The 16,262-nt window shown below is 37.3% G+C and overlaps 3 protein-coding genes and 1 long non-coding RNA gene across 11 annotated transcripts in view; 2 read left to right on the plus strand and 2 right to left on the minus strand.

Annotated features, from left to right (window-relative positions):
* Nucleotides 1-13,777, minus strand: part of LOC127419869 (gastrula zinc finger protein XlCGF57.1-like) — a 40,848-nt gene extending 27,071 nt beyond the window's left edge. For all 3 annotated transcript variants that reach the window (XM_051661658.1, XM_051661657.1, XM_051661656.1), the window contains exon 1: nucleotides 13,569-13,777. In XM_051661658.1, coding sequence (XP_051517618.1) covers nucleotides 13,569-13,625 — 57 coding nt within the window. In that variant the 5' untranslated portion in view covers nucleotides 13,626-13,777. The remainder of the gene's footprint in view (nucleotides 1-13,568) is intronic.
* Nucleotides 1-16,262, plus strand: part of LOC127419881 (gastrula zinc finger protein XlCGF7.1-like) — a 380,158-nt gene that overhangs the window by 323,592 nt on the left and 40,304 nt on the right. The gene's annotated exons all lie outside the window — the stretch shown is intronic.
* Nucleotides 1-16,262, plus strand: part of LOC127419866 (zinc finger protein 260-like) — a 100,866-nt gene that overhangs the window by 70,502 nt on the left and 14,102 nt on the right. The gene's annotated exons all lie outside the window — the stretch shown is intronic.
* Nucleotides 1-16,262, minus strand: part of LOC127419889 (uncharacterized) — a 172,910-nt gene that overhangs the window by 68,329 nt on the left and 88,319 nt on the right. The window lies entirely within an intron of this gene.

The following is a 16,262-nucleotide window of genomic DNA, read 5'->3' on the forward strand; positions in this document are numbered from 1 at the left end:
AAATTAATAACAAATAATCAGCTTATATTAGCATAACATATTTAACCACAAACCACATTTAGTTACTGTGTTTATTTACAAAATATAAAGTAATAGAACAGAATATAAGGAATATTAAAGGGATAGTTCACAAAAAAATGAAAATTCTCTCATCATTTACTCACCCTCATGTCATCCCAGATGTATATGACTTCCTTTCTTCAACAGAACACATTTGATGAAAACTGTCTCTGCTCAGTAAGTCCTTATAATGCATGTGAATGGTAACACGATTTTTGATGCTCCAAGAAGCACAGACAATCAGCATTAACGTCATCCATACTACTCCAGTTGTTAAATTAATGTCTTATAAAGTGATACAAACGCTTTTGGTGTAAAAAAAGATACATTTTTAAGTACTTTTTAACTATAAATCATCGCATCTGGTAAGCAGCAGTATGTGCGTTCACGAGAAGGATGAGGTCTTTCCAGCGATGGCATGGCAACTTTCCATTCGTTCCATTCGTTCTCTGCCTCTGTTGGCATTGCCTACATGTGCACCACCACGTCTCCTGAGCTCTCTGTCACTCTGAGGCTTGCTGGTCCAGCCTCTTCCATCTCCCTGTGCTCCTGGTCAGAGTACTCAGGTTCAAATAAATATGGCTGTGCAAAATCTTGTATCTCCTCTTCTCTTAAATCAAAATGTTCTGACATCATTATATAAATTTGCTTCAGTTTGTTTACAGCATTCGGTCTGTACAGTGTTCCTCCTACTCAGTTGTAAACAGCCTGCTCTTCTGGGTGTGTCATGCATGCATCACACGAGAGACCGCGTGACCTCTGCCCTCTTGTGAACGTGCATACCACTGCTTAACAGAAGCGAAGTAATTGATCTTTGTCACACCAAATGCGATTGTACCACTTTTTATTAATTTAACCACTGGAGTAGTATGGATGACATTAATGCTGATTGCCTGTGCTTTTTGGAGCATCAAAAATCATGTTACCATCCACTTCAATTATAAGGACCTACTGAGCTGAGATATTTATTTTTGATCTAAATATGAAAAATGTCTTCACACTACTGTATCTGATGTAAAATAGCACACACACAAAATTAAGTTTAACTAATCTTGCCTAATCAAAGTTATAACACATCAAAATATTACAGTTGGACTATATTTTAATTTCAGTGCAATTAACATTTCTTAAATTATCCAAGTTCTTTATTCTTGCAATATTCAACCTTTCACGACACCGAGTTATTTGCATATATTTAATTCAAGTGAACATATTCTAGAAGACATCCATCTATACACACTACCGGTCAAAAGTTTTGAAACACTTGACTGAAATGTTTCTCATGATCTTAAAAATCTTTTGATCTGAAGGCGTATGCTTAAATGTTTGAAATTAGTTTTGTAGACAAAAAATATAGTTGTGCCACCATATTAATTTATTTCATTATAAAACTAAAATTTAATAAAAAAAATAACGTTTTTGAAATTGACGACTTGGACCAAATAATTAAGAAAAGCAGCCAATAAGTGCCCAACATAGATGGGAACTCCTTCAATATTGTTTAAAAAGCATCCCAGGGTGATACCTCAAGAAGTTGGTTGAGAAAATGTCAAGAGTACATGTCTGCAAATTCTAGGCAAAGGGTGACTACTTTGAAGATGCTAAAATATAACACAGTTTTGATTTATTTTGGATTTTGTTTAGTCACAGCATAATTCCCATAGTTCCATTTATGTTATTCCATAGTTTTAGATGACTTTACAATTATTCTAAAATGTGGAAAATAAATTATAATAAAGAATGAATAAGTGTTTCAAAACTTTTGACCGGTAGTGTAAATGTAGAGAGAAATCTGATGTTGTGTAGGTGGGACCAGAACAGACTTTGGTCCAGATTGGCGCAGGTTAAAGTTCAACATCTCTTATCTTTTCATGTCCTTCATGAATTAGAGCTTTTGTTTTAAATGATAGTTTTAAAGTCTATTTATCTTCTACAGGCTCAACACTTTTCCTGCGTTCCATTCAACTCGGAAAGTCGGATTTTCAAAGTTAAAAAGTGCAATGGGACGCCACTTGAAGTCGTAATTCCAACTTGGAAAGTTGTGCGGAAATTTAAACTCGCCAAGATGCAGGTGCGTGACGTCACACAAACATGCCGGCACCCAGGAAGATGTACAACATAAGTGATAAACATTCATTTTTATTAAAAAATATCAATAAATTAGTCAAAGTTCCTACATTACATGATATTAAAGCTTGTTTAACAAACATTAGCAGAGTAAAAGGTGTTCAAAATGACTCTTTTTTGATAATCGTATAACTGCTAAACTAACGGGAGCGTTGCAGATTTGTTTCCTTAAATGTCATCTTCCGAGCATCTGGCAATGGAATAAATTTATGGTTGGAGATCGGCGATATCAAGTAGGAACATCCCACATCCGACTTGAATGGAACATAGCATTTACTATAGTAAATGTTTACAAAATATGAAAGTGAATATTGTGAAGTTGATCGTGTTCAAGTGGCCAGATTAAAATAACTAAAAGGAAACAATAAATTCACCTCAAATTTTACCTCAGCCTGCCTCACGAAAGACTGGTAAATTAACCAAAGAGGGCATATAATTACATAAGTATAAAGGGGGACGTTTTTAAAACTTAAATACACAACATATTACAACTATAAAGTGCAATGTAACGTTAGATGGGTAAACCACTGTGTAAAACGACGAATAAAAGTAAACTTATAGTGCTTACATTTTCCTTAGCGTCCGTCAACAGGAATTCGACCGTTACAGATCAAAGTGAGGTGCATGCGCAGTACTTAAGATTATCTGCGCACTGAAAATTTTATCTTGTGCACCCATTCAAATAATTATTTCCAGTGAATTAACTATTGATATAAATAAATAGTTAATTCACAAAGTCGAATCATTATAAATAATAACCATTTACTAATGTAAAATGATGAAATTTGTTGCCAATGTTTTTAAAACATGACATAACCAAAGTTTGTTTGTGCATGCTCTTACCTGATAAAATATTGCCTATGTTATGGATCAACTGGGGATTGTGTTAACTGGGGATGTGCACGTGAATAATTTTAATTGACTTTTCAGCAGATTCGTTTAATGTGATTTGTCAAGGAGCAAAGAAAAGAGGTTTTGCACATTATGCATAAAATCATTTAAGAGCGATTTTAACTGCTTTACGGGGTAACGTGGTTGCCCATGTTAACATGGGACGTTGGTTTGAATGGGAACTGCCGATTACACTTGTCAGAGCAGTACTCAAAGCAGTATTCTTTTATTTGCAACACTAAAGCATCATATGGTGATATGTGTCAATAATATACTTTCAATTGCTTTTATTTCTTTATAATGAATAATGGCTTGATTAACTTTAATAGTCTGAATAACTTTCTCCAACCATTAAATATAACAAAGTGAATGAATAATTATAGATGGTACACTGGTCCATTGGTAAGTCATGCTGGCAGTAAACATAGCAACCCGGGTTTGAATCTTTATCAATCAGGATAAATTTGTAGCTTTGCAGATTATGATGTATTTTTAACAGGTCTATTGAAATCACATACACAGTCACATTTTATTATATTGTTTTAAATCAATCAAACTTGCAACTGAATCTGACAGCCAGTAATTACAGTATACTGAATTTTCGGAGAATGGTTGAATTACTGAGAGAGAAAAAAAAATGTGAACTACATTTTCTGAAATTTACAGGCTTTTTTAAAATTTCTTAAAAGATTTAAGACTGAAAATCTTAAGATTTTGCTTAACAAACAATATCATTATGTTTCTTAAGTACTATTTATTCTTACCCATTGTTCAATTTGGCGTTTGTACTTGCTCTCCACCTAAAATACTGCACTGTTCTGAAAGATCATCTTTTGGGAGTGTCATGGGTAGTCAAACATAAGACATTGTCATACACATGTAATCAACCCTCTCCGAGTGATTTGAACCAGGGTCTCTGGCATGGGAGGCGGGCATGCTAACAAGGAGGCTAAAGTCTACAGCCTCGAGTGTCATTCGCTAGTGCACCTATTGAGACCAGGGGAGTGAGGTTTACACACTGCACAGCTACCTACTAAAGTATATTTTTAATATCAAATATAGAAAAAGTATGAGCACTGTATGAGCCAGAAGGCTGTATCATGTGAAATGTATGTATGATGTCACACTCAACAATATACAGAGTGGAAAAGGCATTTATAAGGCACAATATAGCCAGTATATAGGATGGTCGTCATGTTAACCCAATAGACAAGATGCTTACTATGCTTAAGTTAACCCATTAGATGGGATACTCATTATGTATAATCACCTTAACCTGTTTACCCAGAATGTACACTTTCCAAGTAAATGGGACCAAAATGTTCTGTTTTAAAAAAAATAGATGGGTTGCTAGGATTCCACCATTAGAAAGAAGTCAGATGGTCTGAGAAACAATGGTGGCAAGCAAGCCCATTGGTTAGAGATAATGAGAATGAACAATTTATGGGTTCAGAAGAGATAACAGAAATGTATAAAGACTAGGAGCTTGGAACTGAGAGGGCAGAATGGACAGCTGGCCTTCTCAGGTTTATTGGTTGCTCAATAACTTTTACCTTTGGCATCTGGAACCCCTGACTCTGAGAGATTTCTTCCAAAGATGGAAAGAATCTTCAACATTTTCCACAACATATTCTTGGCATCCCAACAGGGACTGGTGCGAGTAAAAACCCTGCGGATGCCACTCTCAGTGGAGCCCCAGTGATGAAGGATGATTGGCACTGCATCTCAGAGTAGCACTACTGAGAGGATTGGCGTTGGCAGGTCATGCAGTAGCAGCATGTTCACCCAGAAGTAGGGTTACCAAGAAGTAGGGTTTAAAAATCATGCAGAAGTAGCATGTACACCCAGGAGTAGGGTGTGTGGTAAATCCTGTTAAATACCGCTTTCTGTAGTGACACCAGTAAAAGATGGGGAGCCTGGGTGCAGTGGTCTCGGATTTGATTGTTGACATTTTCTCTCAAAATAGCACTGTGGATAAGGACTGGATTAACAGGGTTCCCACATAGGATATTAGATTTTGTATTATGTATCAATATAAGCCCAGGATGAGAAGAGTGTAGAGGTCTATTGAAAAATCTTTATATGTGTGGGTGTGTTGAGCTATGGGTGGAATTGATTGTATTGTCTGTTTATATGTAATGTTGGCTTTAACTGTGCTGTGTTTATGTTGGCTGGGGTGTGTGCTTTTGCTGATTGCACTATATTGTGCTGTATATGTGAGTGTACAGTTGAGTGTGCTGTAATATAAATAAACAGGTGTATTAGGCTCTGTGTTTAATAAATGAAAAATGGATAATGGTAAATTTGAAAAGAAGTTAGAAAAAGTATTCCAAGAACTAAGATTGTTCCAAGATGGAACACCACGGAGTGGTGGTTACGTAGTGGGCTAAAGCACATAACTGGTAATCAGAAGGTTGCTGGTTCGATCCCCATGGCCACCATCATTGTGTCCTTGAGCAAGGCACTTAATTGTTTTGTCCCTGTAATAAGTACAATGTAAGTCGCTTTGGATAAAAGCGTCTGCCCAATGCATAAATGTAAATGTAAGATATTGGCTCTGTCGACTATTTGGGCATCATCCAAATTGCAGCCGGTTTGATCCCAATAAAGAAACACAATTATTAGTGAAGAAATAAAAAAGCACCTGTTTCTCTATCTTTCTTTCTCAGGCTGATTGTATGGTATGCTGTGACTGAGAGGGGGAGCGAGGGGAGGGGTGAAACAAACAGAGACAGTAAGAGCAGGGAGGCTAAATAGTATGTGTGTGAGGGGATGATTATGGTTAATTAGAAAAGGCAAAGACAAGAATCTTCTTTTCTCTACAGTGTCCCTCAACTAAGGAAAAGGCAGAGACTAACAAATTTTGAGAGAGAAGAAGTTCCCCAAAGACAAAAAAATTAATAGAAACAAGAGGGATTTGTAACCATTTCTGGAAAGAATCTGAAGATGTAGATTGAAAGAAAGGAATTAACAGAACAAAAGAAGAAAGAGTTAATGAGGAAACTGACTAAAATCACAAACCTGACGGCTGAACCATTGGTAAAACAGTTGGAGGGGCTTTACATGCTGAGTCCTACCCAATTAGGACAGTTGAGAGTAGCAGCAAAAATACCCATCAATTTGGTGTATATCCCTTATCTCAAAAGTGAAATTCCCTATTTCAGAATCCATCCAACAGAGAAACCAGGAGTCTTCCTTAATGTCAGCTCAGACCTACGACCAGTGCAGTGGGAAAGTAGGGTGTTGTTCAACAGAAACAACAATGGAGAAATAATGCCAGTCTACACAACAAATGGAACAATAGGAAGGGTGGAAGTAGAAATTGGCATGAGAAACCCAGAACAGATATGACATGTGTGGTTGGAAATTTACAGAGGAAAGAAAAAATAAACAGAAATAACATATTTAGCAAACAACCCTTGTAAGTAATGAGTAATAATCAACAATCAACTGTTGTAAATAATGAGTGATTTATGCAAAAACAGAAGAGGTAGGAAGAGAGGAAAAAGGGGGAGTGGTATTTTACACAAAAATGAAAGGGAAGAACTTCCTTGAAACTTTTCACCTAGAATATTGTGATAGAAGTGAATTTAATGTTTCTGTGGTTATACTGGGGGGGTTAAGTTGAATTAACCCCATCTCTCACTTTTATGCATTGGGCAGGAGGAATAACTGCCACAGGCCGTAGAAAAGCTTTAGAGCTTTTATATAATTACCATAAAGAGAGACATTATCTGGATGCAGAATAATTCATACAGGCTGGAAGCAGAGGAATCACCTGCAAAACCATTAAATAAAAAACAAATAAATGCTGTTTTAAAATATCTGAGAAAAACTAATAGAATTCCTTAAAAGAACAGTAACAAGTCCTCAACCCAACAAAAGTCATACTTTTATTGGTCCAGAGATTTCTTGCAAAGAGGGAAAGAATCTTCAACATTTTCCACAATACTACCAGCTGGTTACCATTACACTCACTCCTCTAAACCTCATTTCCATCCGGGTCACAACACCACTTTAACCGGTCCTGCTCGACCCGCTCCAAGCGGGATTCGAACTGGGGTCTCCGGCATGGGAGGCGGGGAATTGAAAGTCTGTATGCATGATTAGCAAACACACAACTCCTAGACCAACAGACCTTCTAAGTGAACAGTAACAATTGTTTTATCAACTTGAATTGATTTTATCTACATAGAAAACCTATTAAATGCAAGGAAAGTGTCTACTTTAATGTTTCAAATAACTTTTGCGAAGATAAAATGTCAAAATATGGGTGAAATAATGTTCCAAAATGTGAAATTTTCATTCAGTGTAATGGTCCGAACTTTGATTTTACCATTACATCTTTAAATAAACATAAAATACCAACCCCTTTTAACATCACCATCATACAGGCATACGCCACAACATCAGATTATGATGACGCAGATGTGGAAGACTTCTATGACCAACTACAAGAAGTTATGGATAAAACACTGAGGAAAGACATTCTGGTTGTGCAAGGCAATTGGAATGTCAAGATAGGAGAGGACGCTTGTAAGAACTAGAAAGGAATATGTGGGTGATACAGCAATGCACAGACAAATGAGAGAAGCCTGAGGCTCCTGGAATTCGCTAGCTACAATGACCTTATGCTTGCAAACACCTTCGGCCAACACAAAGTATCCAGAAGATGGACATGGCACAGCCCAAGTGGATACCAGCACAATCAGATTGACTACATCATGGTGAAGAGGCGCCTACAGTTGAGCGTTAACATTGCCAAGACTCGAAGTTTTCCAGAAGCAGACATTGGAAGTGACCATGATCTGGTGATGATGACCTTCAGGCTACATCTAAAGAAGGACATGAAAGAGAGCCACACAAGAATAAGGTTTGACCTCGAGAAACTGAAGGATCCAGAAATTGCAGAAGCCTTCCAAGCAATGATTGGTGGGAAATTTGCACCGCTCACTATCCTTGACACTGACGACACAGACATGGACACGTTGATCACCACCTTCAACACAGCAGTGACTGAAACAGCCAGCGAGATCCTAGGCAGACATCACCCAGTCAAGAAGCCCTGGGTCACAGCTGATGTCCAGGACATGTGTGACAAGAGGAGGGAGCTGAAGAAGAAGAATGACACAGAAGGGGCAAAGCAGTACAAGGCAGTCAACCAGGAAGTCAAGAAAAGTATGAAAAAAAGCAAAGGAGAACTGGATAAAAGAACAGTGCAAAGACATAGAGGGAAACTTGAAAAGGAACAGCAAAAAGCATACCAACTGGTCAAAGATTTATCAAGCACAAAACAAGGGCGAGTTACCTCCATACAGGACAAATCTGGAAACTGCCTCACAGAAGAACAAAACATTCTGAAAAGATGGACAGAGTACTGCGCAGAGCTCTACAACCACCAAGCCACAATAGATCCAGAGGTATTAAACGTCCCTTCAGCAACTAACAACGACAACCACCCTATCCTATGTGAAGAAGTAGAAGCAGCAATGAGATCGCTGAAGAATGGTAAGTCAGCAGGAGTGGACAACATCCCAGCAGAACTTATCCAAGCAGGGGGAGAAGCCACGATTAGCACCCTCACTAACATCTGTAACAAGATCTGGCAAACAAGAGAATGGCCAACACCATGGACCTAATCACTGATCATCACCCTCCCTACGAAAGGCAACTTACAACAGTGTCAAAACGTCTTCGTGGACTTCAAGAAGGCATTTGACAGGGTATGGCATGCAGCCTTGTGGGCGACCATGAGACTGTAAAACATAAATGCTAACCTCACCACAGCAATAGTGCACCTCTTTGACAAGGCCACCAGTGCAGTATACTTCAACGGCAGCATTGGGGACTGGTTCAGAACAACAATCGGAGTCAGACAAGGCTGTCTGCTCTCTCCCACACTCTTCAACATCTTTCTGGAAAGAATCATGGCTGATGCACTGGAAAAGCATGAAGGGACAGTCAGCATCGGAGGCAGAACAATCACCAACTTACATTTTGCCGACGACATTGATGGACTAGCAGGAAAAGAACAAGAGCTTACAAGCTTTGTAGAGAGCCTCAACAAAACCTCTACAGCCTACGGCATGGAGATCAGTACAGAGAAGACCAAGTTGATGACCAACAACACCAAGGGATTCAGTTCTGACATCAGGGTCAATGGTACGAAGCTGGAAATAGTCCACAGCTTTAAGTATTTGGGGACAATTGTAACAGATGAAGGATCGAAGCCTGAAGTACTCTCCAGGATAGCGAAGACAAAACTGAAGCCCATCTGGAGTGACAAGAACATTGCACTCAGCTCAAAGATCAGACTGATTCACTCACTAGTGATCTCTATATTCCTCTATGCCTGTGAATCATGGACCATTACAGCTGACTTAGGGAAAAGGATTAAGGCCACTGAGATGAGATGCTTCTGAAAGATTCTTGGTGTCTCATTCAAATATCATGTCACCAATGAAGAGATATGGCAAAGGATCAGACAAGCCATTTGACCTCATGAGGACCTCCTGACCACTGTGAAAAACTGCAAACTGCAGTGGTACGGTTATGTCTCAAGATCATCAGGACTTTCCAAGACAATCCCGCAAGGCACCATACAAGGGAAAAGAAAGAGAGGCAGGCAGAGAAAGAGGTGGGAAGACAGCATCCAATAGTTGACAGGCTTGATATTGAGCGGCTCCCTGAGAAAGACAGAGAATCGAGAGGAATGGAGGAAGCTGGTTGTTCGGTTTTGTGTGGTGCCCCAATGGTCTTCCAGATTAAGGGACTGAACTAAAAATACCAAGTAAAAAAATATATTTGTTTTCTTGGCATGTTCAAATAAGTGTTGGCTGTGTTATATTAAAAGGAATATGTCTTATTGTTTTTCTTAAGTATTAAAATAACCAGGGGACTTTTGTCCCAAATATGCAGTTTGTTAGAGGTCATTCAGTGTAACAGGATCAAGAAGCCATTTTGAAATGTCATCAAAAACTAATAGTCATTCAACAGTCTGTGACATCATCAAAAGGCACCCTGAAGACCAAGTGGTGCTGCAGCAAGGTGAGTTTATTGCTCTTAAATATTTTATAATTTCACCTTTTCATGGTGTGGTAACCTAAGTTACGAAACCACATGTCATTCAGCGAAATGCCAAAAAAAAAAACACTTTTATTGTTAGATTTTTTGAACAATAAGTAGATGTTGTGAATAACTGTGATTAATTTTACTGGTTAAGATCACTATTTGATATAGGTAGCCAGTTGATAGCCTGCAATATAAGCTGAAGTAGGAGTTTCGTCATTCAGGGTAATGTTCTTGTCATTCAGTGTAATGCAAATTCTCTGTTACACCACAGTTTCATTACACTGAATGACAGTATCACTGTTTAAATAACGATTTTAGCATTTTATTTATATTTCAGTTAAATGAGGGATGTTTAGCACTGACAAATACAGGTGCATCTCAATAAATTAGAATGTCGTGGAAAAGCTCATTTATTTCAGTAATTCAACTCAAATTGTGAAACTCGTGTATTAAATAAATTCAATGCACACAGACTGAAGTAGTTTAAGTCTTTGGTTCTTTTAATTGTGATGATTTTGGCTCACATTTAACAAAAACCCACCAATTCACTATCTCAAAAAATTAGAATACATCATAAGACCAATAAAAAAAACATTTTTTGTGAATTGTTGGCCTTCTGGAAAGTATGTTCATTTACTGTATATGTACTCAATACTTGGTAGGGGCTCCTTTTGCTTTAATTACTGCCTCAATTCGGCATGGCATGGAGGTGATCAGTTTGTGGCACTGCTAAGGTGGGATGGAAGCCCAGGTTTCTTTGACAGTGGCCTTCAGCTCATCTGCATTTTTTGGTCTCTTGTTTCTCATTTTCCTCTTGACAATACCCCATAGATTCTCTATGGGGTTCAGGTCTGGTGAGTTTGCTGGCCAGTCAAGCACACCAACACCATGGTCATTTAACCAACTTTTGGTGCTTTTGGCAGTGTGGGCAGGTGCCAAATCCTGCTGGAAAATGAAATCAGCATCTTTAAAAAGCTGGTCAGCAGAAGGAAGCATGAAGTGCTCCAAAGTTTCTTGGTAAATGGGTGCAGTGACTTTGGTTTTCAAAAAACACAATGGACCAACACCAGCAGATGACATTGCACCCCAAATCATCACAGACTGTGGAAACTTAACACTGGACTTCAAGCAACTTGGGCTATGAGCTTCTCCACCCTTCTCCACCCTTCCTTTAGGACCTTGGTTTCCAAATGAAATACAAAACTTGCTCTCATCTGAAAAGAGGACTTTGGACCACTGGGCAACAGTCCAGTTCTTCTTCTCCTTAGCCCAGGTAAGACGCCTCTAACGTTGTCTGTGGTTCAGGAGTGGCTTAACAAGAGGAATACGACAACTGTAACCAAATTCCTTGACACGTCTGTGTGTGGTGGCTCTTGATGCCTTGACCCCAGCCTCAGTCCATTCCTTGTGAAGTTCACCCAAATTCTTGAATCGATTTTGCTTGACAATCCCCATAAGGCTGCGGTTCTCTCGGTTTGTTGTGCATCTTTTTCTTCCACACTTTTTCCTTCCACTCAACTTTCTGTTAACATGCTTGGATACAGCACTCTGTAAACAGCCAGCTTCTTTGGCAATGAATGTTTGTGGCTTACCCTCCTTGTGAAGGGTGTCAATGATTGTCTTCTGGACAACTGTCAGATCAACAGTCTTCCCCATGATTGTGTAGCCTAGTGAACCAAACTGAGAGACCATTTTGAAGGCTCAGGAAACCTTTGCAGGTGTTTTGAGTTGATTAGCTGATTGGCATGTCACCATATTCTAATTTTTTGAGATAGTGAATTGGTGGGTTTTTGTTAAATGTGAGCCAAAATCATCACAATTAAAAGAACCAAAGACTTAAACTACTTCAGTCTGTGTGCACTGAATTTATTTAATACACGAGTTTCACAATTTGAGTTGAATTACTGAAATAAATGAACTTTTCCACGACATTCTAATTTACTGAGATGCACCTGTATGTGTTAAACTTTATAAATATTAATATTTTAATGCATTTTTGTATTTTTTATTTTTAATAAAGTTAATTAATATTACTGATTTATTTTAGATGCCCACGAACAAAGAGAGAGTTGCTAGGCACCGCCAGAAAGTATATGCAGACCCAGTAGCTAGGGCAGCACTCTTAGCAAAGAGACGAGAAAGGTATGGAGGATTGCAATTGTCAGAATAATAGCTTACAACTATTTCTGGACAGAGTCCCCCCTCCTTATGTCAAGTTCAAGAGAGGCCACTGAAGGGATTCCCCACCCAAAATACCCATCCTGATAACATGTATTCATAATTAATAACACTGAGTTTATATCCATGTGAGTAATTTTATGTTCACGTCAATAATTGCATGAACTCTGCATTTCAGCTATCAGAGAAGCAAGCAAGCAGACTTGGGTGGAAATCCTGATCACAGTGTGTGTGTTCTTTAAGTTCTAAGTTCTCAATGACATTAGAGATAATTAATATATTGTACTGCCACCAATGTTTGTTTTGTTTATACAGGTATAACAATCTGTTCTTCTAGTGGGCTACACAACCTGTAGGTTTTTAAACTTCCCACTGTTGTACCTTTCGGTTTAAAGGGCTTTGTTATGCATGTTGTTCAGGTTGCACCATTATTCACATGACTCATAGAATAAAATGCTTATTTTTTTCAACATCTGCTTATGCTGTCATTATGCTGTCATTTACTCAAGAATATTATTAAAACTAATTTAATGATACAGACTAATACTAAAAACATTGCAATAATGGGAACAATGACAATACCAATACACTCTCTTGCTTTCTGACAAAACGTCATTCAGAGTAACAAACCATGGTCATTCGGCGTAACAGATATTTTTAGGTAAAAATAAAACCACATACTTATTTTGAACTGTACTTATTAAAATATATAAAGGAATATGTGATCATACTAAATTTTATTATATTTTAAATTAATTTGACTTCCTTACAAAAACTTCTTGCTGACAAACAAATGTCCCACGTTAACATGGTAAAACATGTTAAAATCGCTCTTAAACTGAGTCAGATTCATTGGAACAGACATCAATCATACAAAGCGGGTTAATAATGATACCAAAAAATTTTATGATGTGCAAAACGTCTTTTCTTTGCTCCTTGGTAATTCACATTAAACGAATCTGCTGAAAATGCAAGTAAAATCATTCACGTGCACGCGCACATCCCCACCTGATCCATAACAACTACATTTAATTCATTTAAAATCAGCCGCTGAATTTAAAGAGCTAATTTATCATCCGTTTTTTCTGCTTGTTTTTCCTGAAACTTAATATTTTAAAGTGTTCATCACAAAACAAGCTACATCAGGCGATAATAAGCTTCTTTTGAAGTAATTACAACGCCAAAGATAGACAAATAACATACAAAAATTAGACAATAAAATACATATCTATAACACCTACCAAACTGATCGCTCGAAAGGAGTTCTTCTTGTGTTTTCTGGTGGTTTGCAAAACCATTTCTGGCGCTTTCTCGCCACCTGCTGGACTGAAGTGTTGATGCGTTTGAGAACTAATACCTACATCTGATTAATCAACCCTGTTGTCTCACTTTAAATGCATTATGTACTTGAAACTGTTTTACAGCAGTATGCCAGAGATTATTTAGCAGAGACGGGCCACTACTATTTAAATGAATGGGAGAAATTGGAACGCCCAACGGATGTCACGAAGTCCCGCCTTACAGTTAAAGGAGCCAATCGCCTTTTAGATACAGACATAGCCTGTCAATCAACTCGCTAACGCGCATGCGCATTAGTATACAAACTGGGAAAATTGCGTGTTTTAGCGTAATCTGAGGTATAGAAGCACAATTTATGATTCCAATATTATCCAATTTTATTACTAATTTGAAATATATTCTTTGATCGTAATCTTGACTAACCATTTTTGAGATTGTGTTCTTTCTCCATTCAAATAGATAGGAGCTGCACTGTCATGACTGGAAAGCGTTCCAAAGATAGCCAACAGTGGACAGACTTGCTATAAATACTGTGATTATGCAGAACAATTTGAAGTGACAGATTTTCTATTTCCACTGACATAAATGTATGAAACAGATTTTAAATCATAAACGTTACAACGTCTGCCAAACTACATTTAAAATAATAGTTCAACCAAAAATGAACCTTCTGTCATAATTTACTCATCCTCATGTTGTTCCAAACCTGTATGACTTTCTCTCTTCTGTTGAACACAAAAAACAAACTTTTATCCTTGCCGCACTTTTGAACCCTTATGTGTCAGTTTAAAAAAGTTACTCAGGGGTTCTTAGAGGACAAAAATGTCTACGTCAAAAAGCTGCCATAATAATATTATATATGAATATTATTTTCCACTTTAAATTAGTCACTTTTTTTTAACCAACATCAGTTCTGATCATAACTTCCAAATATTCATTTATTTTCAGGATTTTAACCCTTTAAATGCCAGTTTGTTTACATAATGCCACTTTTGTTTTTTTACATGCACACACACACACACACACACACACACACACACATTACACACATACAAAACACACTCTGACATCAATACCAACACACCCACACAATTGTAGCTGCATCATTTATTCAATTGGCCTGCAGTGCTCTATAATACAGCAAAAAGAAAATAGGAAAAAAGAATGTATTTGCTCCATAGGCTAAACATGAGAAGAATGCCGCCATCTGGTGGAAAATAACAAAATTTAATTTTGAAGCCAGGGCACCGGAATAAAAGCATAATATCATAGAATTCATGATTTTATGCTTTAATGACACTGGGATCAAATACTGCAGTTTTAATGGGTTTCAATTGGGACATTTTTGTCCTGAAGGTCCTGAGTGTAACTATTTTGTGTACACAGTGTATTATAGATGTATTTTAGGAACTGTGGTTGAAATATCAAAATTCCCCCCAAAATACACACCTTTGGCTAAATTTATGCCGTTGGCATTAACACAGCCAAAATGATCGAAAAAACAAAAATGAAAAAGACAAAAATGTGGAACAAGGGTTAAGCAAGGGCAAGTATTTGGAAACATATCCTGTCAGCACATACATTGTGTCTCTTACTTTAAAACATCGTCAGAAATATACAAAACCCTTCATCAGGTGAATATACAGGATATGTATGAAAACGTCATTGTAACTAAGGCTGAAACTCTGTAATTTTTTGTGTACTAATGCACGATTAGCACAAGATTTTACAAATAAAGACACATATGAAGTAAATTATTCAATATTTATTTAACCTTTATTGTTTGTTACGTTCATGTTGATTTTGACTGATGGTGCACCTAGAGAAAAACAAGGTCTGTTGTAATAATACCGGGTTATCGGAATACAGGAGAGTGATCACTGATGATCTACTGTTAATAAATTGTTGCTTATATCTATTAAATTACAATGTTTTTAGTGTTTATATTGTAGATCAGAGTTTTTGGGATTTGAACAGATTATAAAAAAGCAGACGTGAAAAGTATACATTAATTATTTAATACGTGCCTTCTATTTTTCGAACTTACTCACTGCATCTGAAATACTGTATGCACGCGCATTTGATTGGCACGTGCTTTATTTCTCAACTGAAATTCGCGCCCTTGCGCAATTTTAAAATTAACGGTCATTCCGCCGGTCATCGACCTGACAGACATTCATTTATCTATTTTCTCAATAAAAAATTACTTCTAAGTGTGATATTAAGTATACATGTGATTGATTTGTTAAAGGTTTAAGTCTTTTGAAGGAACTGAACATGATGTGAGTATAACCGAGAAGATTTTTGTTGACATCAAATTAAGAGAAGCAGAGATGTCTCCGCTAAACTGTTCACTTCAGTGGTAAGAAAGTAGTTTAATGTTGGCCTAGTTAGATTAATTGAATGTTTATTCAAATTTTAATGTCTGTCAATAATTTTCTGATTAAAATACTCGATTGTCTTGAAGTAATTTTCGGGCTTGTGTGATACACACCAGTCCAGTAGATGGCGGGAAACACCGTGAGTTGTTTTGCCAACCGCCATAAAACACGATGAATGAAGAGCTGACAGTTCGGTACGTGTTTAATCTGTTTTACATAATTTTATGTATTTGTTATATGTACATAAAGGTTCAT

The sequence above is a fragment of the Myxocyprinus asiaticus genome, chromosome 29 (genome assembly GCF_019703515.2).
Source record: "Myxocyprinus asiaticus isolate MX2 ecotype Aquarium Trade chromosome 29, UBuf_Myxa_2, whole genome shotgun sequence".
Classification (NCBI taxonomy): domain Eukaryota; kingdom Metazoa; phylum Chordata; class Actinopteri; order Cypriniformes; family Catostomidae; genus Myxocyprinus; species Myxocyprinus asiaticus.